Genomic DNA, 26,893 nt, shown 5'->3' on the forward strand with positions numbered 1-26,893 from the left:
TTTCATTAAGAAATATACTCGTACGTCGCAAAATTATGCGCGAAATATCTTATATCATGTTTTTGGCATATTTACTAAGTAAAGCAAATGTCAGACGAACTTTAGAACTATATCAGTTTGAAACCAGCAAAGCAGTGCATGCCGCTGATATTAAAAATATGAAATGAAATGTACAAGTTGAGGGCAAATATTTTAATGAAAATTTGTTGCCTCCCGGCATTTCTCTCATTTGCATCTCTCTCTCTCTCTCTCTCTCTCTCTCTCTCTCTCTCTCTCTCTCTCTCTCTCTCTCTCTCTATGTCATTCAAGAACCTTGTTTACATTTTTGTACATATGCAACAGCCATGGAAAAATCTCAATGACGCTGTCCTTTGTTCCAATGTATCGCGCAGCAGCAGCTGTCACCGGTCATGTCTTGTGCGCAATTGCACTGAAACTCTAGTCAAAACAGAAAGCACATATAAAAAGCAGGAGTTCTGTTAAATGAAAGAAGGCGAGTCAAATGAAAGTGAGCCAATGCGAATATGTCACAAACGGGGTACTTTATTTAAAAGTAGTCTCCATCAGCATTTAGACATTTGTCCCACTGACTAACGAGTCGCGTAATTCCCGTCTCATAAAACTCCTTGGGTTGTTGTTTCAAAAATCTGTAACTGACTCTACGTCATCGCCCGACACGAATCTGGTTCCCTTGAGCAGTTTTTTCAAATGCTCCCAACTGTGGAAGTCGCTAGGCGACAGGTCTGGGCTGTTATGGCGGATGTTGCGTGGTTTCCCCCCTTTAACTTTGCCAATTTTGTATTAACCACATAAGCGACGTGGCGACGGTCAATGTTGTGGAGCAAGGAAGGAAGGAAGGAAAAAGTGGAGAAGGAAAGGCAGGGAGGCTAACCAGTTTAGCTTAACCGGTTTGCTACCCTGCACATGGGAGAGGGATGGGGGCGATGAAAGATGGGGAAGGGGAAGAGAGAGAGAGAGCACATAGCACAGCACACACGCATCGTCCCCGTCGTTCGAGTGCTTGCACAGGAGATCACGCTCTCTCTATGGTGCACACCAAACAGCCAGACCAACCAGACCAACCGTATACATATATATATATATATATATATATATATATATATATATATATATATATATATATATATATATATATATATATATATATATATATATACGGTTGGTCTGGTTGGGTTAGTACGTTAATATATATATATATATATATATATATATATATATATATATATATATATCAACTATACGAAGTTTTGTTTCTAAGAACCCCGTGTGGGTTTCCTTTGCAGCTTCTTGCTGAAATTGGGGTGGATGTCAGTTTTTCCTTTCATGAAGCTCCCTCCACCTTGCGGAATCACGCAGAACTGATCTGCCATATTAATTGTCCTTGTGCTTCGAGTTGCCGATTATTTCGCCCTTGCGCTGCGATCTGCTAGCCTCCCGGTTAGCTCAGATTACAGAGCGGGAAGGCGTTGGTCCCGGGTTCGTATCCCTAAACAGGGCGAATTTTCCCGGACCATCCCGGGAATAGCATGTACATCTTGGACCAGGATGGACATACTGTGTGTATACGCCATTGCATTATCATTTTGCGCATGCTCGCCGACTATACTTAAAGGGACACCAAAGAGCAATATCATGTTAAGCTGTATTAGTAAAATCACGCTTCTGAAATAGCAAAGAGGACGCTCTCATCGCGTGAGGTAGGCTTGGCAGGCCAGGAATGACGCAAATATTGAAAGGCTGCTGGCGCCGCCACCTCAAAATTCCCGCACTACATCGCCGTGGCGTCATGGCTTTGTATGCTGTCTACACGGGTGTAGTTATTATTTCATCGCTAAAACAAGACTGCATTGCACTTGAAAAAAATAATAAACATAAGCAAAGGCTCAACCTAGAAAATTTCGAGTACTTTTCGTGTGACAAAATGGACCCAATAGGGAAAGTACGTTAATATCCGTGGCGTCACAGTGATGCACCGGCGCCGCACGGAAAAGAAGCCGGTAGATACTATGATTAACTAGCTATAAGCCACATACGCTGTACTTCGACGTCACACCGCATGACACTCTAGGTCAAGATGAATAAAATTCTGGAGTTTTACGTGTCAAAACCACGATTTGATTATGAGGCACGTGATAGCCGGGGACCCCGGATTAACTTTGGTCTTCTTGGTTAATTTTGATCTAATTTTGTCTCGTGCCCCAATGCACGGTACACGGGCGCTTCTTTTATTTTCTTTTTTTTTTTGCATTTCTCCCCCATCGAAATGCGGCCGCCGCGGCCCGTATTTGAACCCGCGACCTCATGCTTAGCAGCGCCACACCATAGCCGCTAAGCCACCGCGGCGGGTCTAAAAATATATAGCCCCTTACTTCATCGTAGATCGTGTCCAGCAAGAGGTTGAAAAATCCGTCGACGTGTAGACGCGCAGGCCTCTTGACATCACCGCGATGCACTGAAAAAAAAAAACACAACTTTGAAGAATCAAAAATAAAAGGATTTACAGAACCGTTACTGCTAGCAGGCATCATTAACTGGTAGCAGCTAGACAATTCTAGTTTTTCTTTTAGTTACGGTAGGCATCACAAAGAACGCAAATGAGTTTTGGGCGGAACGCTTATGTTCATTCCTTCGGTCGGTGTGTCCTCACAGAACACCGCCGAGCGGGGAAAAAAAGAAAAGAAAGAAGGAAACCACGAGAGACTGGGCTTTTGAGAGCGAACAAGATGCAGTATAGAGATAGCCAAGGTGCGCCCCCGCACTGTAAAAAAAATTTGCCTTACTTTACAGAAAATTTGCTGGTAATTTGTGACCGAACACTCTTCCGTAAATTAAGAACGGTCATTTCCGTAGAACGGACAACTGTAAAAAAGAGACCGTAATACAAGATACGAGTGCTTCTGTATCTAGAAAACGGAAGACTCTGTATTCTGAATCTGTACTATAACCGTTAAAGTACGGTGCTTCTCGTATTCAGAAAACGGAACACACTGTAAGCTGAATCTGTACTATAACCGTTAAAAAACAGGTGCTTGCCGTATTCAGAAAACGAAAGACTCCGTATGCTAAATCTGTACTATATCCGTTAAAGTACAGGTGCTTCCCGTATTTCATCTTGCAGAGCATATCCATTATTCGAAGAATGTGCCATCGGGGACAAAATTGCCCAGGACGTGCGAGAGTTGACCGAATTTTATTGTTGTGCTATTTGCTGGGATCAGCCGTGCCACCATCTGCGTTCGGAATGTGCATACGTGACCCACTGTTTTCAGCAGTCTTGAGCAGAAATGCAATTTGGTCAACGCTCGCACTTCCAGGGCACTTTTGTCCACGATAGTACATCTTTAATGCAAATGTCATGAAGGCAGCTCATAGTCAAAGCAGCAGGTCACCATTGAGAAAATTGTCTTGCCAACACACTGACATGGCTGCAGAGATAAAACACTTTGCACTTTGTGATATGAATGCACTGCATAGCATATATACACAAAGGTGCAACATTTCAGTCCTCAAGTTCTTAGATCACAGAAGCAACTTTATTTTCTTCAATCACTCGTCTTGCACTTCTTCCTGGTGAAAGTTGTTCTTGACTCCAAATGCTTGCAAGGATAAACTTGCTACTGTTAGGAGAAACAAATAGTATTCGTGAATATCCATCCTAAAGAAAGCGGCAAAAAAGTATAATCACAGAACACGACAAAGCAGTAACTTCTGTGTTAGAGAAACATGTAAGTAGATCAACATTGTTGGAACAAGGGATGTTGCTGTAGCCAACATTTCGACATAGGTGCTTGTCATTAGGGTAGCAAATGTTTTCCTTGGCTGTGTTGTTTTGGATTGTGCATATCTCACTGGCCCCTAGCCTCATTGGGGGAGAAGTAACTGGTGCATATAATAGGTCAAGAAAAGCCAAAATGTTAAAATAAAGGAAGGAAGGGTGTGCTTAGCAGTGGTGATTGTGATGGAGCGGGTATGAGCAATGCTGTCAGTACTTGCCAAGAGTAGGGGTGACCAAAACAGAAAACGATGTACACATGTAAGCAGTCATTAATCCAGTAGACCCAATCTTCCCAGAAGACAAAATAAGTATCAAGATAAACAGTTTGCACTTTTAGAAAAGGAAAACGAAGAATTAAGGAAAATAAATTTTGTATCAAGATGCATCTGGTTAAGATCACTGCAAATGGTAAATGAAGGCACATTATGAATATATATTTTGTTGAAAGCCAATGAAGAAAAGATATATTAACCAAATATTAAAAAATAGGGACATTAAAATTAAACTGGGTATGACCATAAAACAGTAAAGAACAGCCTGTGGAAAAAAATGGGATGGATAATATAAACAGGTGCAAGATTGCAAAACGTCGAACGCTGTTCACATTCATGCTGCTGTTAACGGCTTCAAGTTTCTGTCTTCCTGTGGAACCTTTGTCTTACTTGAACAAGGAAATGGGTCATTTTTTAAACAAGCCAGTTCAAATGCGGTTCAAAGCTTCAGCAGTGTTATAATGAAAGAAAATATTATGGTCAGCTCTCCTGGGTGTGCTTTCATTCACCAGTTATTTCCACCAGTGTAAGTTCAAAATTTAATGGTCTAAATGGACCTTAGCTCCTGGCAAACCATTAGCTGGTCTTTTTTTCAACATAGATGCCTGCACATTATATGTGTTGACAGGAGTGCTTGCGAACTACATTATACTTGTTGCCACAACCAAAGTGAAACTTGGTAACAGTGATTGAACAAAAAAAACAGCATTCCACAATGCTGATTCAAGTCATCTGGAAAAGTTGCTTAAGTTAACGTACACCCCCTACTCCACCAGACACAATTATTCACCACACTGACTCTTATGGTGTCAACCATGCTATTACAACACTAGGCATCAAATGAGGAGAATTAGGGGATAAGAGGGCACAATGCTTTTTGTTAGAACATCAAATGTGCTTTACATAAATGCTACATTCCAACTAACAAAGGAGCAACCGGTTTGTGAGATAGTGACCAATGCATACGAAAGCTAATGACATTCTGTGCAGCAGAATGTTGACGATGAGGTGTTATGCGCACAAGTGTACTCTTTCACACAAAATGACATCCTGCACTCAAACCTTGTGCCAAGATTAGAGTTTTAAAAACACCATAGTGGAAAGCAAAGAGTGCTAAATTTGTTGAAAATTACTAAAAATTATTCGATTATTCATTATCCTTACTGTTCGTTAAAGATTCACAGATTGTTGCCTACGGGTGCTGTAAACAGGCACCCTGCTTTTACAGTGGTAGCAATAATGATCTGTGGCACAGACAAGAATAAATGCTCATGAAGTTTATGCAAGAGTATATCCTACAAATTACACCCCATTTCACATTCCAATATTGTAGAAGAGGAAGACGAAAAAAAACTACTTTCTGGTGGAGGATGCATACCGCAGAATAGAAGAAACAAGTGTACCCTAACCATTGCTGCTGCCGATGCCTGTGCACTAACAGTTACATATAATATGGCAGTTACAATTGTTTTTCCACAAGCACTGCAAGCTGTGGCCAGTTTACCAGTACACAGCTGTAATAAATTTAGGGCAAGCTAAAGCTCTCTAATGGATTTATCTCATATGACACAATTGGAATGCAATATTCTGCAAATAAGTGAAGCGCGATGTGCCATCCCATACAATGAAACACCTTTGAAGAATCTGAATCACCACCTGCACTCTTAGGCAAAGTTACACCCTTTGGAGTGCCCCTTCTGCCACACAACAATAAACGTTATCTGCCTTGATGCGTTTCCTTTCTTGAAAACGCCACGCCCGCTACTTTGCTGTCGGGAATGCTATCATGCTGATAACGCGCATGCCGTTCGTTACTGGAAAGCACAGGGCTCGCAGCGTTAAAGAAAGGAAATGCATAAAGGCAGATGACAATTATCGTTGTGTGGAAGAAGGGGCACTTCAAAGGGTGTAACTCTGCCTAAGAGTGTGAGCCGTGACGAGAGAAAAGAGTGTGTTCTGTGTAAAGTAGTGCACCTGTATAACCTAAAGCTTTGGAGAATGCATTTAGGATGAGCTGGGAAGGTTCCTAATTTTAATTGCACACAGTGAAAACCTCCATGCAGTTTTGCAAAACGCAAACCCCCTACCTTTTTGTTGTTCAAACGTAATGACACGCAGGGCCATAACATGTACATTATGGGTTTCGTTCCCAAACAATCAAAGTGAATAGCACCACCCTAAGTGTCATGTGCCTTCTTGTTAGTGTCGAATGCTGCGATCGGCAGAGAAACGGATTTCTGGAGCAATATAAAGTATTAGGTACTGTGATCCCAGTCCTTTCACTGCTGTTTAAGCATTATCGGGTCCTAAAGTAAAAAAACGAGGAATAAATACATGCATATTTTACGTCACAACCCTCATAAGTATTTAGTAGTCTGGATTATAAAGGATTCCAGATTTACAATGCAGGACAGATTTTATTCCACTGAAAGAATGGCATCATGCCAATGATTCTGCATTTGGTGCTATATTTATTTGTATTTAGTTCAGTTGGAATGTGTGTGTATCGTCAGCGATATTGCTTGACATGTTTTATATTGACTGTTTCCTAAATTTAGGCAAATTCGTATTCGCAAATAACCTTGTATGACACCAAGAACTTGCTTAGCAGGAGTATTACTAACATTTGCAAGATATGAGGCTCTTGAATGCATATCTAAGCCTGGGGTACACGCCGCCCCCTAATCTCAGCAGCAAGTTTCTGGAACTCATCTACGAGGTTTCTTATGATGAATGTAAAGTTGCTTGAACGGGAGAAATAGGGAATTTATAACAGGTGAATTATGCAGCATAAGAATGATGTCAGCAAGAAGCAAGCATCAAGAACTATAAAATGAAGACTATAAAATGCAAGAATTATTTGGGATGATTTAAAATTCTGGCATTGGAATGAAATGTCTTTCAATCTATATATAAACTCTGATTATTCACTCTACTACCACTACCTTCATTAGAAACATTCATAATCATTATCCTATCTATGCCACATCATCTTCGCTAATATTCAAGCCTTCATAAGCTGCTTTTTTTTACAGCTAATTCTCTGTGGGAAAGAGGTGTCCGTGTGAAGACCATATCATATACTTATTACCCGTTTTTTGATAAATGATAAGGGAAACACTTCACACCAAAAATGCATTGAGCTTGAGCAAGTTCTGCGTTTGATGCTATTGTTTCTTTTTTCCCTTTGCCATCATTGACCCACCTGGTTAGCTAAGTAGACAGAAAAGCTGCAGGAGAAATGTGGGGGTGCCAAACCAGACTTGTGCCCCAGGGGACCTTTTCACGGTCACTGGAGGAACTGCCTGTGGCCTCGGCATCTTCCTTGAGGGCCATGGCCATGTCTAAGAAACCTTGTCTCCACAGGCTGCACATAGAAAGATAATTTGCTGAGCTAAGTCTTTTTCTTAAAAGAACCCATTTAAGTTGTATTCATGACTTTGCACCACAAAACTGACACATGACTGGCCACTCAAGACACTTTATGTGTATTCGCAGGCTTATTCCTTGGAAAAACACTTTTATGTAGCACACAATGAGTAAGAGTAACAAAAAAGTGTATCAGGAGGCTTTCATATTGCTCTACAACTTTTCGTTGACACATTTCATTTAATTATTTGAGATATTTAATAACTAATTAAGAATTATGTAATTAGGCAGAATGCACAATATAATCAGAGTATCTCCAAGCGATGGCAAACATCACCTTCATTTTGTCTAGTTACATCGCATTTACATATTTCTAAATCTTGGTGCATGATAGTTAAGACACCCTCAAAAACAATATTAAAATTTTCATAATCATCTCTTGCGTGTTATTGGTGGCTATGGCTGCTTCAAAGTTATTCTTTCAGTATGGTACAAGCAGTTTTGAAGTGAAATTGTTTTGCATCGAGGGCATGTAATCTAGACAATCAAGCAAAAGGTCAAGTTGTGTTCACTATTCAGATGTTTAACTAAGAAGCTGCAGGAAAAGGAAACAGGACACAACACCTAATCAACAATGCAAAATTTGAAAATTTAAACTGAACAAGAAACCAGTTTTTGAAAACACAGAAAAAAAGCCAGAAGCTTACATCGAATACACCCTTGCTATGTACTCCAAGTGAAGTTGTTACCGCAATGCTTGGGCACAATATGAACGTAACAATCAACAACTTCGAGCAGAATATTAACACCACTAAATGAACTGGCGTTTGAAGATTCTTGATCTGAAATCCTCAACGACTTGTTCTGGCATTTAATCTGTCAAGCTCAATCTGTATTCTCAAAAGCTGGCTCTCGGCCATAATTTCTCTAAACGCAACATCAGCTTAAATCTCAAGATAGGGTTGACCTCTAAATAAAGTGGATAATGCATGGCAAACATCATGAACTCTCTTACATGTTAACCAGAGGGTTCACTCATGCAGCCATGAAATTGTGATGCAGACACGATATATTGAAGCTGGTTTTGTGAAGTGTTTCATGCTTCCAAGGCTTCTTCAGTTGTGAAAGCTGTCTCCATTAGCTAAATAAGCGATGAGAATAAAAAAAGTACTTCAACATGCTCACAATATGTTGGCCATTTGCAAGTAAACAGCAGCCTTTTTGGGCGCCCAGGTTGCCTGGTGCAAATCTACTATGCCACAGTACTTGCGTTACCCAGTACCAGCCACTTTAAAATGCAATGTGTTCAGAGCCCTTTCCCTCTGTTTGTCTGCTTTGGAAACAGTTTAACATGTGTTCAGTAGGCGTCGAGAAAGGGGACAGAAAACACTGTGCACCACTGATTTCTAACATGTTTCGCTGGATGCAGCACACCGCACCGGATGCAGGTGAAGCCAGTGGAAATGCGATGTCATGCAGTCGCTTGTCCTGGAAGCAGGGCATATGGTGGACTAACTAGTGCGTGTGATCAGATAATATTGCTGCCGAAAAACTTTTCTTTGTGGTTTTTCACATTTTAGGAGGTCTCTACATGTCTGGTAAGCACTTTTATGACAATCTGAACCCGTATACGATAGTGTTCTCTTACATCAAGTTTTTTCTGATTTACCAGTGTTTCCATTGCAAGCCACTTATGTTAGCGACACTGTAGACACTACAACGGGAAAATTCTGGACACCTCGAAACACTGCTTGGGTAGGTTATGGCACATCAGGCAGGCATGTTAGGGGAAGAAATGCCGCACACCCGTGGAACAAAGTGCTGCCGCAAAGTTGTGAAGCACCAACTTCCGGGACAAGGCCAGCTTCAGTCGAGGGCGCTCGATGTGCTGTTCATCCCCTGTAGTAGAGATCAGTGGCGTGTACCCTTTTATACTGGCTGTCTTTTCTGGTCGGAACCTTGGCAACAGCTTCCACCATACTTTTTTTGAACCTGCAACATGTGCAGAGAAAGTCACATCACTGTGCGTTGATTGTCTGGCTTTATTGTGCTACACATTCTATCAAATCATTAAAAAATACAGTTCACACATTTTTACTACTGTATATAGACAGTCTAGTTGCTATACACACGAAACATTACCATTCCTCTGACAGAATGCAACAATAGAAGCGTACACTGTAAAGCTACACTAAAATTTAAATTGATGTGACACCGTATGAGCATACAGTATGCTTACTGTATGCTCTAGCCCTGTGTCAAGTAAAAGTTAATTGTCAATCATTTATGGTGTATTTCTACTTATTCTGGGTCATCAAACTGTACAATCAATGTTCCATGTTTACACATTGTTGGCTTTTGATTGCCTATGTGATCCGTTTCCTACTTACGCATGCAGTAATCCCACTGTAATAAGGAAAAAGAGAATAGGAAATGCCGTGATAATCTTCCACATTTGATGAGGGCAGGAGCAATGGCCAATAGCATGTGGTTGAAGCTACGTAAATACTCAGTTTTCACACAGCTTAATTATTCAGCAAGTAATAAAGCGCTATCCTGTGCACCTCTGCATGACCAATAAAATCTGACTACTTGACACTGCACTAAGGCTGCCGCTTGGTACTGTTCGGCAGTTCAGCTTTGGTTTTCTGATATACAGAACTGTTTAGGTACCAGTAGTTTACTTTGCGATAAAATGGAGCTTGGAGCACTGGTCAGTCATTTGCACATAAATAATGCGACAGCAAATATAACACAAAGATAGGAATATGGGTCTCTTGGAAAAAGTACATACACATTATGATTATAATGTGATGTGATGCCACAATGAAACAGAAAGCAACGCATAGAAGTGGACGGTGCTTCCATGCCACCAAGGTTATTGGACAGACAGTACTTCAGAAGTGCCCGCAACACGATGTGTTGGCTAGTTGGTGTGAATCCATAAATACTTTGTTAAGCGCAAAACAATGGACACAAGAAAGACGACCAGCACAAGGCGGTACACTCAACTGACATCACTTTATTGCGTCGCTCCTTTATAAATAGTAGAATCTAGAAGAACATGCGCAGTGAGCACCATGTGCAGAGACCACCAACAACCAATCACAAGAGTGTACTCATGCGACGGGATCCACAAAACCATATTGAGCACTGCACAAGGTTAAAGAAGGCACACTAATGCACTGTGACCCCAATGACTGTATGAAGAAAGCTTCCGATAACTCTCGGGCGGTGGTATCACAGCACTTTTTCAAAATCGAAGTATCACGAAACATGGCTTTGCACTTCCATATTTTACAATGTTGAGCCAAATGGGAACCTGTGCCTGTTGGTATGGATCGCTTAGGTTCGCAATGTTTCGTGATGCTATGATTTTGAAAAAGAGCCGTGATACCTCCGCCAGAGAGTTATCGGAAGTTTTCTTCATACAGTCATTGGGGTCACAGTGCATTAGTGTGCTTTATTTAACCTCGTACAGTGCTCAATATGTTTTTTTTTTGGATTCTGTCGCATGAGTGTGCTTTTTTGATCAGATGTTGGTGGTTGCTGCACATGGGTGTTCACAGCGCATGTTCTTCTAGATTCTGCTGTCTACAAAGGAGGGACGCAATAAAGTGATGTCAGTTGAGAGTAGCACCTTGTTCTGTCGTCTTTCTTGTGTCCGTTGTTTTGAGCTAAAAAAGCAATGATGTATTCCTTGTGTGTGTTTGAAGACAGCTCCACACGCAGTAGCGTATCCAGTATTGCTGCCCAGTGGTTTGGCTCGCCGCAGTTTGAAGTGCCACAAAACATAAGGAGAGAAACCTGCATTATAGTCTTGTTGCAAACAAGAATATAACGTGAAGTGCATTCTGAGGCCAGAAACTATAAAAAAAAAATTTCATGATGCACTGCTGTGCAGGGTTTTATAGCAAAGTCAAATACATTTAGTGTAAATATCACACTTTGATGGTGCACAATGGTGGTAATCTGTAATAATATAAAAGGTGCCTTAATGTTACAACAAAAGCTGACATTACTTAATAATAGCCCTGTAAAATTTAGCATGCAGGGGCACCGCTTGGTTAAACAATAGTGATGTATTGTCTATGTACACAAGTATTACCCACGCATTTATGCCATTGTCTAAATGGCATAAATGAATGGGTAATACTTGTATACATAGATATTACATCTCTATTGTTTAACCAAGTGGGTAAACTATGTCTGCCTGACACAAGATTAGAATTAAACCATAAATTATATATATTCACCCTAACAGTAACACCTCATTTGAACTTCACAGTAAGTAGACGCCTGTTGATGCCAGCCTCCCCAAATGCTAAACTGTGCTGCATGCTCTACAGAGAAATTATAGTGGTATCACTCAACTCTGAAGCAATTCAGGACTGCAGCATTGTAGAAGACATCTACAAATGTCCCATTTCATGTATAACAGCCTGAATTGCTTGCACATCTTACCAAGTGCAAATTAAAATTTCTTCTTGTTTAGCATTTTTGCCTGCTAGACCACAATCCAATGTCATCAATATATTAACATATTACCTCAAAGAACCTAATTTGGCTTATAGATTAACACCTTTGCATACTGCCACAGCTGCACTCTGTCATATGCGTTGCAATCATAAAGGAGTGCTGGTCCACCAGCACTCCAATGTCACTAACAGTGATCACCTACACAGCTAAGTAAACGGTCATGATTCAGGTGGCAAATAGCTAAGAGAAAAAAAATCCACTCCCCTTGAGAGCTACAATACTGCAATAACTTGAGAGAGATGGACCCATTGCAGGCAGCAGACCTCTTCTCAGCTCCAGCACAACAGCAACTTGCCTTTCAGTAAAAGAAAAGGATTGATTAGTAATGATAAGTTACCTTGTTTTTGCTGAGTATCAATACAATCTGACTTTCATGCATATCCACTCTCCGCTTTAGTAACACAACTGAATTATTCGTCAAATAAGAGAGTCTATGATGATACCATTCGCTTCTCTTGTAGGTCCAAATTTTTTCGCACTGATACCCCGTTTACTGCTTGCTTACTGACACGAATGCCTTGACTGCCCAGACATCATTCGAAGGAACACGTCTTGCTGCACCGCAAAAAGTTGCACCAAGGAAAAACAGCAGAGCAAAGAACTTTTTTTTCTGGTCACAATTAAAACGTGCACCCAGGCAAGAAAGTAACGATCACAGGTAGTGAGCGACTGCTATTGCCTCGAACATTTATTTCCGTATTTTAACAGAAGTTCTTGTATCGGATACAGTATGCTCTCAAGCCAATACAAGCTTCAATACAAGAGCTCAACTGAACGCAGTTTTATTCTACGCTTTTAACGCGAGTGAACAAAAGGTTAGAAGTACCTCACGGAAATTGCGATCGAGCCAATCGCGCTACGACTGGAATCGATCTGAAAAAATAGGGTGATCCCTTTCCCCATTCATGCGTCATTTTTGCCCTAAGACGTTGCATAGTGGTCTTTTGAAACAATATTTCTGTTCGCGACACCGGCTTACCACACATCATTTTAACACCTACGTTATGCAAACCAAATAAGATTAAAATGGGCTTACCTCATGAGCAAGTTACGAGCGCGCGTAGACTGTTGAACACCCGTTGAGAGCAAGCAGGCTATCCGTGTCCAAGCGCATACGTGCACCCAAACACAGGACAACTTCTTCGATGCCGCAGCGTGCAGAGTTTTGTACACGAAGTGAAAGACATCCAGCGCAAATATCTCCGCGCGATGACGGCAAATGACGAGCGCACAAGCGTACACGACACAGCGACAAATTCGGAACTTTGCCAATTCGAACGTGCCGAGACCCAAGCAGCGTAACCATCCATCGTTTCTGTTCTTCGCTCCCGATGCGTCAATCTCTCTTCCTTGGGGTCTTGCTCCACTCTTGAGTACAAATCAAGAGATATTTACGGCGAATTAACAACACTTACAACACGACTCGAAAAATGCCGGCTGACTACCCATGTGCAGCTCCGTCCTCCACTCCAACGGACGCGCAGCGCGTGCTGCCCCCTGGTGCCGCACTCTGAGCGCGGAGAACCGAACAGAATCGGTTTCGTTTTCGCATTTGTGCTCTAGTTACTCGAACTGCAATATAATTGCTTGACAATTAATTGAATTCTAAAAGAGGAGAACGCTTTCTCTCCCACAAGTTAGTGCGTTTTATACAAAGGGAGAGAGAATTCAAAAAGCTGAAAGGCAGGGAGGTCAACCAAAGCATTCGCTACTGGCGATAGCAAACCCCTGTGCTACAATAAAGTGCAAAGCAGTGCACTGCGATGCGTCCATAAGCTCTAGTACAGTGATAATTTGGGCTGGTTGGTGCATGTAATGAACGGGTAAATAATGAGTGTGTCATAACATTACCCATGCATAAAGCACATGGAACTAATGGTGTTGCATTCTAGGTCAAAAAGAAATAAAGCTTGAATCGTTACATCTCGACACTGGGCATTCTGTCTTTCCGTATTATTTTTTTCTTCTTTTTGACAGTATACACAGTACTAGCACGGTAATAGGTCCTTCATCTTCAGTCACCTTCCAGTAGTTCACACATGTCGGTGCATGTTCGCGTTCTTTATTCTACCGTACAAGAACGAGCGCGCTTACCGGTCTTGTTTCAAGATGAAGCGCCAAATGTTTGCGATTACATCTTATCGCAAGAATTAACACATGAACAGTGAAGATTATGCGTAATCGATTTGTCTCAATGAATGGGCAGTTATTGTCAGAGACGAGATATTTGGTAAATATCATGGGAATGACTTCAACCAACTACATTGCAGTTCAGCAGTGCCCTTTGACATTTGGTTTAATTGCTTGCCGCATTCGAAAATTTCCTCCGACCGTTGTAGTTGGATCTATAGGCCGCCAGTCCCCTTCGAGACCATTTATTGCCAAATGTAAACGCAGTTACGGTCATTATACCACTCCCTGCGTTTCGGTACTGATTTAGAGTGCGCACAATTTTTGGCGTATATGACGTAAATGCTGGCGTAAATGCACCAGCACCTGAGTGCCGCAAGCTTGTTTACGTATGCACGTATGTCCCCGGCTCTTCATTCACTTAAACATATATGCTGTGTTATTAACTATAAAAGCGCTTAATTTGAGAACATTGCGAGAACACGCATATATTTGCGCATATGATCAGCGTTACAAAGCCCATATGCGCGGCAAACTGCGACGGGAATAGAAGATGCGTATATATATTTATACGATCTGTTATTGCAGCTTTTGGTAGAAGGCTAGCTCTCACATTTTGTACGCAACTTCATAATGCGTACAGTTTGCGTGTTCAATAAAGTATTGTTAGCTGAAACTTTATGAGTACGAGCGCTCATTCAGACAGCTTAAATTTTCTCACAATATACGGATGTTCAGATAACAAAAATACGGAATTCTCTCTGTTTCGTCCAAAACAGTGTATAGCCGTTATATGATTACAGTGAAAATGTCCGTAAAGCTGAATACGGAGAGCACTTTCCGTATATTAACGGCAGATTTTGCCGTATTTTTGAAATATGACATACTTTCCGTATTTTTATCTGCAGTTCTCCGTATAATGACAGAAATCCCCCGTAAAATTACGGAAATTTTTTACAGTGCGTTTCCTCGCATAGATGCCTTTTGCGTACGCACTTCACAACGCGTTACGTCATGTACTGTGTGTCGACACCGTATAACAATGTGCAGAGAGAGAGAGAGAGAGAGTTCTCATTCACATGGTCCTTTCCAACAAGTGTTTCAAGTTACAAGAGTCGTTACAAGAGCGGCTGCTCGGAACTGATCCGCCGTTCTCATGTCGCGTTAGAGCGTTCCTGTGCTTGCAAATCCAGTGACTGACTATACGTGTGTCCCAGCTAATGCTAGCCAAGCAGCTTAACGAAAAAAATTATAACAAAAACACATTGCCAGACATGATTACAACACGTACGGTGCTAGGTCGTCATATGTGTGACTACCGAACACCCATGTCGATCTTAAAACACCGTCAGTCTTATAAACATATCTCGCCCCGTACTTTTTAAATAGACTTTTTTTTTATAACAGCTTGGCTAAAGTTAGCTGGTACTCTCTATATAAGTCGCGAACCTGCGATAGAATTCCGCATATAAGTTGGACAAATCACGAGTTTTCTTTTGCCAGAAGAGGCGTCAAGAAGACGTGAGAGTTGTTCATGCGATAATCAAACGTGCGACAGATTATCCCACTAGACATATCAACATCCTTGCAGGTGTACAAAACGGGTTTGATTTGTCTCGTCGGCCAGAGCGCGCTTCACCTTTAGAGGGTGATTGAACTGTTGATGGGGAGATATTAAGTTTTCTTATTTGGCCAATTTATGTGGCGCGATGAGACCTGCGACGGACGTCACGAAAACTGCACGAAATAAACTTTAATGGATATCGCTGTGAAACTCTCGTGCCAGCATATTTCGGTGCGCACCACTACGTGGTCAGAATTTAATATGTAGTTTTAAGCTACAGCTTACCTCATCGCAGGGGTTTTTTCGTGTTCGCTGTAGCGCACAATGAAAATTTCATATCCTTAAATGCAAGGGACTTTAGCCACGAGACAAGACAGCACCTTTCAAGGTGTAATTTTTATTGAGAGTCTGCGGAAACTGGAACAAAGAGATGCCCTTCACTGGAGTGCCTATATTACCACTACAACATGAGCTGCCGGTACTGGCATTTTCGCATTTCGTGCGCATAGTGGCAACTTATACATTGCGCACATTGCGTAAACGAGACACTTTATCAGAGTTATGGTAGCCTGTTTTTTTTTTCTGGTATTTTTGCGTTTGTTGTTGGTTGGTTTTCAGTGCACACGTCGCACACATTTGCTGCGCTTAATTACAGCCGACTTGCAACAGTAATCTACAGTTACGTGGTCAGCATGTCATCTTCGTAATGCCAAGGTGGTTTCACAGCAAAATGGCACGACATACCATTTCGCGCGGCTTTGTGCGCCGCTTTAAAATTCTAATTACTGCATAAACCGCGAACAGCATATCATGCTCGGTAATGTGGCAATCACGGTCTCATAATTTCCATCAAAATCTCATGACACTTTCTGGGCCGTTTGTCGATCCTTAAAGAAAAGAAGAAGGAAATAAGAGAGAGAGAGAGAGAGAGAGAGAGAGAGAGAGAGAGAGAGAGAGAGAGAGAGAGAACATATTAGTTATCCAGCACATCTTTATGTTCCCAGTTGCTGTGTTGGCGAGGACCTGAATCGTGCGCTTCACCTCTGCAGACGCTTTACAACTTCGAGGGCTGTTTTGAGGTATACACATTCCGATAGTCGCTTTCGATCGAGTGCTCTAATATTAGAGCCCCCTGGCGGCACACTTTGCATGCAGCCGGGTCGACATCGAACACGCTCGGAACACATTCGCCTGGTCCATTCAGTGTGCACGCTCCGGATCCCTCAGAGGCGTCCTCACCTTCGAGCTGTGAGAGCGACCCGAGATCCGACCGAATTCCGCAGTAACATGTGGCTCCTACGATTGCATTGGGAGCAGCTGAACGTTCTGCTCGAGCAGGCTTCGTGCGGCGCTTCTAACGTAGCTGCTCGAATCACTAAAACTCGGTAAATAAATTGCGTATAAGTGCATTTTGCGGACGCCCGCGCTCGTACGCGTTTTCTCTATCTCTCTCTTTCATACCTCTTAACTGTCGACCCTTTTCGCGAAGCAGTTTGCTCTAGAGAAACGAGGTGGCACTTTCGGCGGCACTCCGCACGTTGCCTTCTCGGCGGCTCTAGGGTGGGAATGTACCGGTAACCTCGTCCTAGCCATCGCACAGCTGACACAACAGCTCCAGGTTATGACGAGCGCCTTCGCATCGGTCAGCGGTTGCGTCCTGCCTGGGAACGCCGTCCACGCTTCCCTTGTCGAGGATATCCTCCCAGGCACTACTTCCATCTCCAAGCCGCCAAGGTATGTCATCGATGCTCCTTTGGTGGTAGAACCGGCTACCGTGACTACGACAACGACAGTAGTGTCCGTGGGCACCGCCCCTGGTTACTCGGGCAGCTGGACAGGCAGCTTGGCGCAGATGAGGTGCTTCGACTTCCAGCAGCCAACTTTGGTGAAGATACCAGCGCTTCGCGTCTTTCAAGATGACGTCATCCTTTGGGCTCGCGATATCGATGCCTCGGGTGATCGTCGTGCTTGGCCTAACCGCAAAAGATGGCTGGTTGCAGCAAAACGACTTTGCGGTGCCGCCAAGGCATAGGACAACTACGAAGGTGTCAAGCCGCGGTCCTGGCCTGAATGGAGTGCAGCTCTGATAGCTGCTTTCAGCCGGCTTCCTTATGCCTGCGGTGAGTCCGAGCAGCGCGATTCGGCGCACAGCCCTCCTGGGAGCTACATCTCCAATGCTGCGGCAAGTGTGCCCTGCAACCCTCCGACGGAGAGGTCCGCCATAGGCATCCTGCGAAGCCTGTCTTTGCCGCTGCGGGTCTCTAACTCTGCGTCGGTAACAGAGATCACACATTCGTTGCCAGAGGCCAGGACCACTTATTGCCATCCACAACAGTCGGTGACACAGCCTCAAAGCTCGCCATCGGATCGACACAGGGTGATGCCGTCGGCTCCATCCGAATTAGTGGAAAACACCGAGCGAACCATCGCTTCCGCTAGAACTACCCATTATCCCGGCCTACAAATTGGACAGCTCAACTGCACACAACGAGTCATCGAGCACAGATGATGGAGAGCTAGCACTTCAGGGCCATACCGATATCTCCACGGATCCTAAGAACGACATACGTCTCGACCAGTCGGACCCACATATCCGTACTTCACAATAGTCATTGGCCGAATTCGGAGACGTTCGTGCCTCGCCTAGCGACGTCTCGATGAAGGGAGCCAGGCAGACCAACACGGCTGCGATCACCATTATTGAAGACCGGAGCGGGTCCGAGGTCATCATCATTGAAGTCCTTTTCATTTGGCCCAGACCTTCCTATAATACGCATTCCGCAATCCAGATCGAGGGCCAGTCATCTCCTGCGGATGGAATGAACACTGACCAGGAAGGCGGGGTAACACTCGGCGTTTTAACAGGATCTCCCGGTTCGAGCACCTTGAGGAGCCTTGTTCCGTCAGCGGCAACTCTGCAGAAGTGCAAGTTGCGTCCCATACAAGCACTTATGCTTCCCTCCTCATTGAATAAGGCACGTCGTAGACCACCACGATGCATTGCGACCGAACGCGATCAATGCGACCCACCCTCTTCACTGCTACAAACGGCGGTTGAAAGTCAGGGACTTCCTGCCGCATTTTTTCAACAGCCACGGGCTGATCATCTCCGAGACCAGCGACCAGAGGGCAGCACTCAGTGCCGCCCGCCAGAGAAGCTGGTAGCGCATGCACTGGATGGCTCAACGACGACGAGTTCCCAGTCTTGTCAACCATCCTTCTCGCCAGCCACACAACCTCACAACTGCCAGAACAATCTTCGACAGTGTGTCAAGTCACAGCGCGGTAAGCCGCAGCGTGGCCGAGTGTAGTGTATCGCATGAAGACAGGGAAGCGCACTTGGATTCGGGCGCTCGGGCTGCGAGCGCGGCGGGAGAAGAGAAAGAAAAAGAAGGCGTGCGGTCGGCCTCTTGTCTGCTTCTGTCCTTTACAATAAATACTTCAAATAAGGACTAACACACTTTCATGTTGGCATCGCTGTTGGTTTGGTTTATTGCCAGCCACACTTTTCAGGGTCTTCCTTTTCTTTCAATTTGTCTTGCTTGAGATGCAGTGTATGAAGGACGACGTTTACGTGTGGGATGAAGAATGAGCGGCGAAAACTGACCAGCCTTCAGGACAAAGTTTCAGGTTCACGCAGCGCCGATGCACAGGTACCAAAAGCTATAAAACAGAGGCCGTGATGAAAAAAAAAAAACGCTGACGGTTCATCAAAGTAACAGCCTAGCGAAACCAAGTCTATGAGTTTGGCGTCTTTAAATGCGCGAAGTGTCGTTAACAAAAACACCGACATTGAAGCTTTGCTTTTAGATCTTGATCTTCGTGTAAGGCCGTTGACTGAAACGTAGCTACATGATGTCTGGCTGCATGATGACGTACCGGACAGTGACGTTGTGACCCCCTCGTACAAAATATTGCGATGTGACCGGCAGTCTCGAGGGAGTGGAGTGGCTATTATTGTAAAGAACTGCATCAATTTGACAAAACTTGATGACATTCCTGGACATGAAAGAGTGTTTTCCGAGATAGAAGTTTTTGGTAATACTATTGTTATCGGTGTTGTATACCGCCCACCAAATGCGGATAGCCTTTTTCTTGAGCAGCTGTTTGATTATGTACAGCGTTTCAGGGGTGTTCATGCTAAGTTGATAATAGGAGGTGACTTTAACTTACCCCACATTGACTAGCCAAACTTGACAGCATCGGGTAGCAAATCATAACATTCTGACCTACTTTTAAATATTGCTTTTTCATGCGATCTTGTCCAGGTTGTTCACATATACTGCCTATATATGGAACATTCGAATGAATTTGTCAAGAGCTCCGACAAACGTGAAGCTTACTGCGTATAAAGCACTGGTTAGACGCACTTTGGAGTATGCGTCCTGCTTATGGGACCCTTACACTAAAACAAACATAGACAAATTGGAAAAAAGTCCAGAGAATGGCCGTTCGCTTCATTTGCAACCGCTACAGAAAGACAGACAGCGTGACGGATATGATTAATATGCTAGACCTTGAGATTCTCCGATCCAGAGGCACAGAACACAGGCTTAAGTTCTTGCATCTGTCATACAATAATAAGACGCAGGTTGACAAGGCTCGCTACCTCAGCCCCGTATCACGAGCAAACAGTCGCTTTAACCACGGAAAACTTTTACAAGAATACCGGGTTTGTATCGATTCATTTAAATATTCTTTTTTTCCTAATACTGTTTCCCATTGAAATAGGCTACCACAGGGTGTTGTTGACTCGAAGGATGTAGTGGATTTTATTGCCTGTTTAAAAAGTGTAAATGCATGATTTTTTGTTCTTTGCCTTAGTTTTTGTACTTTTGTTTTGATTATGTTCCTGTGCCCACTCCTGCTTGGACTCCAATCGGAGTCTGCAGTATTGTCACATAAATAAAATAAAAATAATAAACTAAATCTAACTTGTGTCTGGTAAAGCAAAAAGAACTTCCAGCAGGAGTAATCAACACCTTTGCAGTAAATTGTATAGTTCAATAATGACTAATTTATGTAGCAGGTTCGTTTTCATTGAAAAGCGCAGCTGTAAAACGTACAGAAGAAATGCTAAAAATGCACATATGACGACATGTCAGTGCGGTACTGTGCAATGAAATAATAGAAAGCGGTATTTTTTTTTTTTTACAGCCAATTGCTGCAGATATGACGGCCAGTTATCGCGGTGCCATGGAATTACTGAATGAAAACGCGGGTGCGACACATCACGATATAGGCAACTGACATGGCTGTGGCCGCCAGTTCGGAAAACAGGATTACGCCGCAAGTTTCTCGCCACCTCCATGCCCCACTTTGTACTTGCTTGAACTGACTGCTTGAAATTTTTGGAGAGATGAAGCAGTTGTTTCCAACACGCGAAAGCGCTTAGCGTCAAGTAAATAAGAAAACCTAATAAATGGCTTCCTTCTTTTTGTTCTACGGTCGTAACACGTCTGTGGGGAAGCTGTGCCGCCCAACTATGAAAAGGCACTAATGTATTGTTGGCATATATTTCCTTTGATTACGTGAAAAAAAAAATAAGGAGTCGCAATTCTTGTGATATTGCGTACATTTAAGTTATTTGTAATGTCCAAATAAACTTCCATATGTGGTTGGCGCATCTATATGCAAATTGTGTTTGAGTTGGACAGCGTACATGAAACTTTTTTTTCATTCCTAACGCTCGCGGTTTCCTTTCGGTCTCACCTCGTGCACCATCGAGGTGCAATCAATCGCCGCCACTGGCGGCGCTCGTCACGCCAGCGCTGCCAGAAAATCTGGTTGTGGGAGCTCGTAGTGTCTTTTTTTTTCTCTTTTTTAACCTAGGTAGGACATCAAGCAGTATAATAGCAAGAGCTTGGTGGCACCACCCACCGCCATGTTCCAAAGGGCACGCTCATAACATCCATCCATCCATCCTGCCTATATACTGCTCGTGAGCAGGCATGCCTGCAGAAGGAGCTGCCTTGAGTGCCGCGTTGCGCCCGCGTATAGCTGGAACACGGCGCGGAGAGTTCAAGCGCAGCGCTAAACCTTTCTATCGCTGGCAATGCATGGGCAGTGCTTCGCTCAACGGGCAAACTGCGAAACATAAAGCGAATAGCCTTCTTCGCCTCTTTCGGCCGTTTTCGCGGTTGGTCGGACTATACTCAACAAGGAAAGCGTTCGTTCGCCCTCGCTCGCTCGCGCTATTCGCTTACATTGACAATCATTGTCGATGGTTTCCACATAATATTTCTTATCTTTTTTTCTTGCATTGCCTGTTTCTGTACTGAATATTTTGGAACTGCAAGCATTTTTACATGCCCTTGTTCTTAGTGCTAAACTGTTCGGAACTACAGCGAGCTCTATAGCCGCGCGTGCGCAGCCTATAGTTCCTCTCTTGCGATTCCCTCTGAACATGCTGCGCCATCTAGCGGTGCCACCGTGAAGTGTGCGCATGACACGTGTGTGCATATATATTCAGACAACATTTGTCTGAGAACATATGACGCGCCGCGGGTTCGATTCCGTCCAGCATCGGATCATTTCTTTAAAGATTTCTTTCCTCATGGAAGAGTGGCACATACCCAGCAGCACATAAACAGTAATTCAAGTTTACGTGAGAGATGTTCATTGAAGACGGGTGCATAGTGACGCATGCCCAGTGACCCAAGTTGATCCGACGATTGGTTTCGAAACCTGCTCCCTCAGCTCAGCAGCCTGATGGTGTACCCGTCAGACGGTGGATTACCCAGTGAGCCAAGTTGGTGGGAAAACGGCTAGACAGACAAATAGGCACATGTTGGCGCGACACGTCACTCTATGGGCAGTCCCCTGAAAATGTGTGAAGCTCCCAAAGAACGCTAATCGCATTAAAAGCTACGTTTATTTGATTCGCATAAACAAATGTACTGTTTCATGTACCCTTGGCTGCCGGCGTTAACAAAAGCTGACATTTCATCTAGCTTGATCTAAATGCTTCAGCGTCCTGATGTTATTTAAAAAAAAATTTTAAACGAACCCAGGGCATTATCAACTACATCGCGTGTTAACGCGAAGGGTTCTTGTGGCGCCTGCATGGGAAGACTGCAAGCGGCTGCGAGAGCTCGATCAGGAAGAAGACTCCAGTAGGCTCTGTCAAGTAGGTCTGCCAGTGTGGTCAATACCCCTCGCGCGTACGAGCCACGTTTTGAAAAAACAACAACAACAACGACGACGACGAATAAGTGTGTTTCCTAATTGTCGAAAATTTCTTCCGTACGCTGATTTACGTTCTCTTTTAGGTTTTCCCTCCCTCCATTCTGTTTAACCGCCGGCTTCTTGGCTAATCACCCGTAGTGGGTAAGCGCCATGAAATAAGGAGCAAGCAAGCAAGCAAGGTAGGCATATCGCGATGCCGTTGACCACACGCTAGTGCACAGCAGCGTCGGAGACATATGCATGTAGGTTACCTAACGTACTATAGCCGAAACGTTACCCTCTCCGCCATATGCGTCAGTCCTCGGGCCACCAAAAAGTAGGTGCAGCGATTCATCTCAATACACCTAATATCTTGCAGCAAGATTGCGTTCGTAGCTTGCTACAACGCTGCGGAACGAGGCATCCGCTCGCCATCTGTGTGGACTTCAACATCGACCTCTCGAAGCCCCAAAACACGTGGTTTGAATTCCGGAGTACATGAGAGGCGTTTGGTGCTGAGCGAGCCTAGATCCCTCGTCATGGTACCCATGGCAAGGACTACGACGGTGTGCTCGATGGCCATCTTTGTCCGTGGAGTCAAGACACTTCAGACCTCACACGTACGCATCGTACTTCTCTATCCATCGCCCTCTGCTCGTCGCTATCAGCGACAGACGAGAAGACGATGCGTTGCTGTCTACTAGCTCTGACGAACCGATGGACCTTTCGTCTCTATATATTCGAATGTACATCATTGTACTTAAACATGTATATAGAAAGCAATTAGATCACGTATGAATAAACAAACATTATGCAGTCCAATATGTTGTTACGATAAAACAGGTGCTTGAGAGACATGGCGCAAAGGAGACGAAGACGCGCATTTGGGTTTGGCACGAGCTGGTTTCCATTTCGGTCTCTAGTTGCGCTCTTTGCAAGTTATGCCAGGCAACTAGAGCGACACTCTCGCACATATGCCCTGTTATAGCAGCTAAAATGGAAGTAGCTCCGGAGGCTCTTGCGTCGAAGTGGGCCGCCGCTCTGCGCAGCTCCAACCTCAAGCCACAAGAGTGGGCAGTCCAGCGGGCACGAGAGGCGGCGACGAGGCACGAGGCAAGGTCTCCAAGTCCCCTCATGGGAGACCGAAGTCCGGCTCGTTAAACTTTGCCAGACTTTCAATAAAGTTGTTTCCATCCATTGTAAATACATTGCAATCAGCTCCTTTGCGTCTCCGAGCGCATAACAATATCATACAACCCTGTGTTTGTCTCGTTAATTCTACCGTCACAAGACTCCACCACGTACAATCACTAATTACACACCTGTCGCGAGAAATAATGCTAATCGCATCACCGTCGCCAGTCATCTCCATAGAATAACTGCGCCACCATTTCTTCTTCTTCTTTTTGTAGTATAGATACGCAAGCGTATCTGTTTATTTTCCCAGAAAGCCGTGCACGCCCGGGCGGAATCGCCTCGTCCAAGCGCTTCGATTGGGGTCTCTCACTGAGCCAAGCAGCTCACATCAATGTCGACTGCGGAAGTTCGGCTGTAGTGAAGTAGCCGCTCCCCCTATTGAGCTTATCAGAATTCATATAACCGTTCGCCCGCTGTTCCTCTATCCGAAAAGTCCGCTCAACCGGAATAGTCCTAAGGGGAGTCTGCTGTACTGCATATACTGTGTTTGGTAAAGCTTTTGTGGGGCCTTGGGTGGAGCGTGCAAAGCGGTGTCAGGCTAAAGCTAAAACCATATTTATTGCATCTACGTGAGCACGTGCCAGTAGCTCCAGCGAACACCAACGCGAGCGCATGCAGCTCGAGCCGTGCGTCTTTGCCGTTGCCGGTGCAGCCGCTACACCGTCTAGTACCTACTACTTGTCTGGCACGTTCTTTGTTTTACATGTGATTTAAAGCGACAAGGCTTTAGGTCTTCAAGTGCTGGTGGCAACAATTTTGCATCAACTGAGAACCAATTCAATAGATATATATTGTGCGTTTTCTGCACTCTAGCTAATAGATTATGCGGTTTGTAGAACTATCAGATTTGTTTTTGGCGCTTATAGTTAAGGAGTTTCAAAATTAGCGACTCTTCTTCCACATTCTGGAAATCAGAGCAAAAGCCTTGAGAGCATAAACAAAAGCTCTCTTTCCAACAGCCGGCAGAATTAACTTTAAAAAATTAGCGCAGAGGTCGACTGCGCTAAGTGGGGTGATGAAATTATAGGAAATTCGCTGGGCGCAAGTTAGAATCGGTTGGCGTAGGAGACGGGTATTGGCGATCGCAGGGAGTGGCTCTCGTCCAGCAGTGGACATATATAATAGGTTGATGATATATATATATATATATATATATATAAACGCAACACGTTTAACTCGAATTGTTTCAGCAGATTCCGCAGGAGAGACTTGAATATCTGAAATTCTGAAAATCACGTGTATTTGAATAGCAGTCAGACGGCTTCAGCTAATGCCAACGAGGTAAAGCTGCACTTCGCGAGTGATCGCAGTAGTCACAGGCCTCCTGTCCCGGCACGAAAGGCCTTCGGGATTGGCATCATGTTTTACGACCAGCTCGAACTTCTTATAAGACGTCAAAGTAGTGGAGTAGAATTGTGTTAGCTTCACGGTATGTGAAAGCGAAGCTACGACACCACCAGCCACGGCTCCACGGCGCTTCCTACAAAAGCGAACGAGCTTAGAACGTGTTGGACGGTGGCGCCATCTCTCAACAGCATCATAAAGTGATTGACCACGTGGCCAGTCATTTAATTATTTTTCAGGACCGAAAACAACACTGTCTACTCCGCATTTCTCCACGTTGGCTGCAACAGCACGCTTCGAATACCAATTTCTCAGTGCATTCAAGGGTCAAACAGTGACGGCCACAGATAAATTTGTAGGGACGTGAACAGAGGAATAACAACACTGCGGCAGGCAGGGAGATTTTGGCGCCAAATACGATAGAATTCAAGCCGAGGAATTTGAGAACACATACTGCGAGGCAAATAATCCGCTCCAACTGGCCACCCAAGAGCGCTTTTTCCGGGTGAAACTTGGAACGCAGCTCTGCGCAGCTGGCGATTGCGCCGATGAAGCCCGAACGAAACGACACGCGGCACAGAGCTACCATTGTTCTTTTCATTTCGCTAAACAAAAGAATTGACCGTTGACATTTTGCCACTCATTAATACATTTCGTTCAACATGATGTAAATGCAACTTACCATCCATATCCAGGCAAGCTTGTGGGCTTTTGTGCTGGAGCACGCAGACATACAACAAGCTATCAGGTATTGTGCGGCAACGACATATGCTGTCGTCATAGCGACCAACGAAGAAAACCCCCTCTCCGAACTTGTGACCCGCTGTCCACCTGTTTCCTACACTCGCCATAGGAAATCGATACGACGTGCTGTCACGAAGTTGTGCGACCGGCTTGTCAACTGAAGCGACGTATTAGAATACACACACACAAAAAAAAAAGACGACACAAACACGGAAGTATCTTAAGTATCCAAGGGTGCTTTAAATATATAGAAAAGCAACTTTATCGGGATCGCTTTAATCACAGAGGGATACATCCGCAAACGAATCGAACTAGTAATTGGTCAAGTAATTATGAAAAATTATAGAAAAAGCCTTAACCGAAAGTGTCAGATGACTTCGGAACGTTGAAATGCGCGGCTCGAGCCCGTTATCCGATCGCACTCATAACCGATTCTAGACGTGCAAAAGGCTGACGCTGATTAACAAATTCCGGCCGATTTCACTCGGAAAACACGAAAGTGCCCAAGAGCGCAGTGGTCTCCGCCAGTCGTGTATGACAGACGCCCATGAGTCGCGCGATTGTTCAGTCCTCGCCCTCGAGCAAGGACGAATTGAGCATCCCTATCAATTCGCGATCTCGCTTGCTTCATGGTCGCCCGAAAGTGAAGCGTTAAGTCACATTGTTCATGTATGTCAGGGAAGTGTCGCCGTAATTTTTTAAAGCATGTCGCAGAGTTGAGACAATAAAGTAGCTAAATTTTCGCTAATACTTGTTGCAAAGTCGCTAAAA

The 26,893-nt window shown here is 44.1% G+C and overlaps 1 protein-coding gene and 1 long non-coding RNA gene across 5 annotated transcripts in view; both read right to left on the reverse strand.

Annotated features, from left to right (window-relative positions):
• LOC142575768 (death-associated protein kinase 1-like) overlaps window positions 1-26,127 on the reverse strand; it is a 202,527-nt gene extending 176,400 nt beyond the window's left edge. Inside the window, exons 1-2 of one of the 3 annotated variants that reach the window (XM_075685391.1) lie at window positions 26,061-26,127; window positions 2,391-2,473 (exon numbers count right to left, since the gene is read on the reverse strand). In XM_075685391.1, the coding sequence (XP_075541506.1) occupies window positions 2,391-2,473; window positions 26,061-26,067 (90 nt within the window). In that variant the 5' untranslated portion in view covers window positions 26,068-26,127. Of the gene's footprint in view, window positions 1-2,390; window positions 2,562-26,060 lie in introns of those variants that run through there. The other 2 variants (XM_075685389.1, XM_075685390.1) reach the window with 2 other exon arrangements.
• Window positions 2,786-10,851, reverse strand: LOC142575766 (uncharacterized). 2 transcript variants are annotated; one of them, XR_012826712.1, is made up of 3 exons: window positions 9,244-10,851; window positions 7,274-7,435; window positions 2,786-3,635 (listed from the first exon to the last, which is right to left on the reverse strand). It is a non-coding gene; the product is annotated as an uncharacterized LOC142575766 (long non-coding RNA). The 2 variants fall into 2 exon arrangements; XR_012826711.1 differs by having other exon boundaries at window positions 2,786-3,638.
• Window positions 26,128-26,893: the final 766 nt, after the last annotated feature.

This window comes from Dermacentor variabilis, chromosome 3, assembly GCF_050947875.1.
Source record: "Dermacentor variabilis isolate Ectoservices chromosome 3, ASM5094787v1, whole genome shotgun sequence".
Taxonomy (NCBI): domain Eukaryota; kingdom Metazoa; phylum Arthropoda; class Arachnida; order Ixodida; family Ixodidae; genus Dermacentor; species Dermacentor variabilis.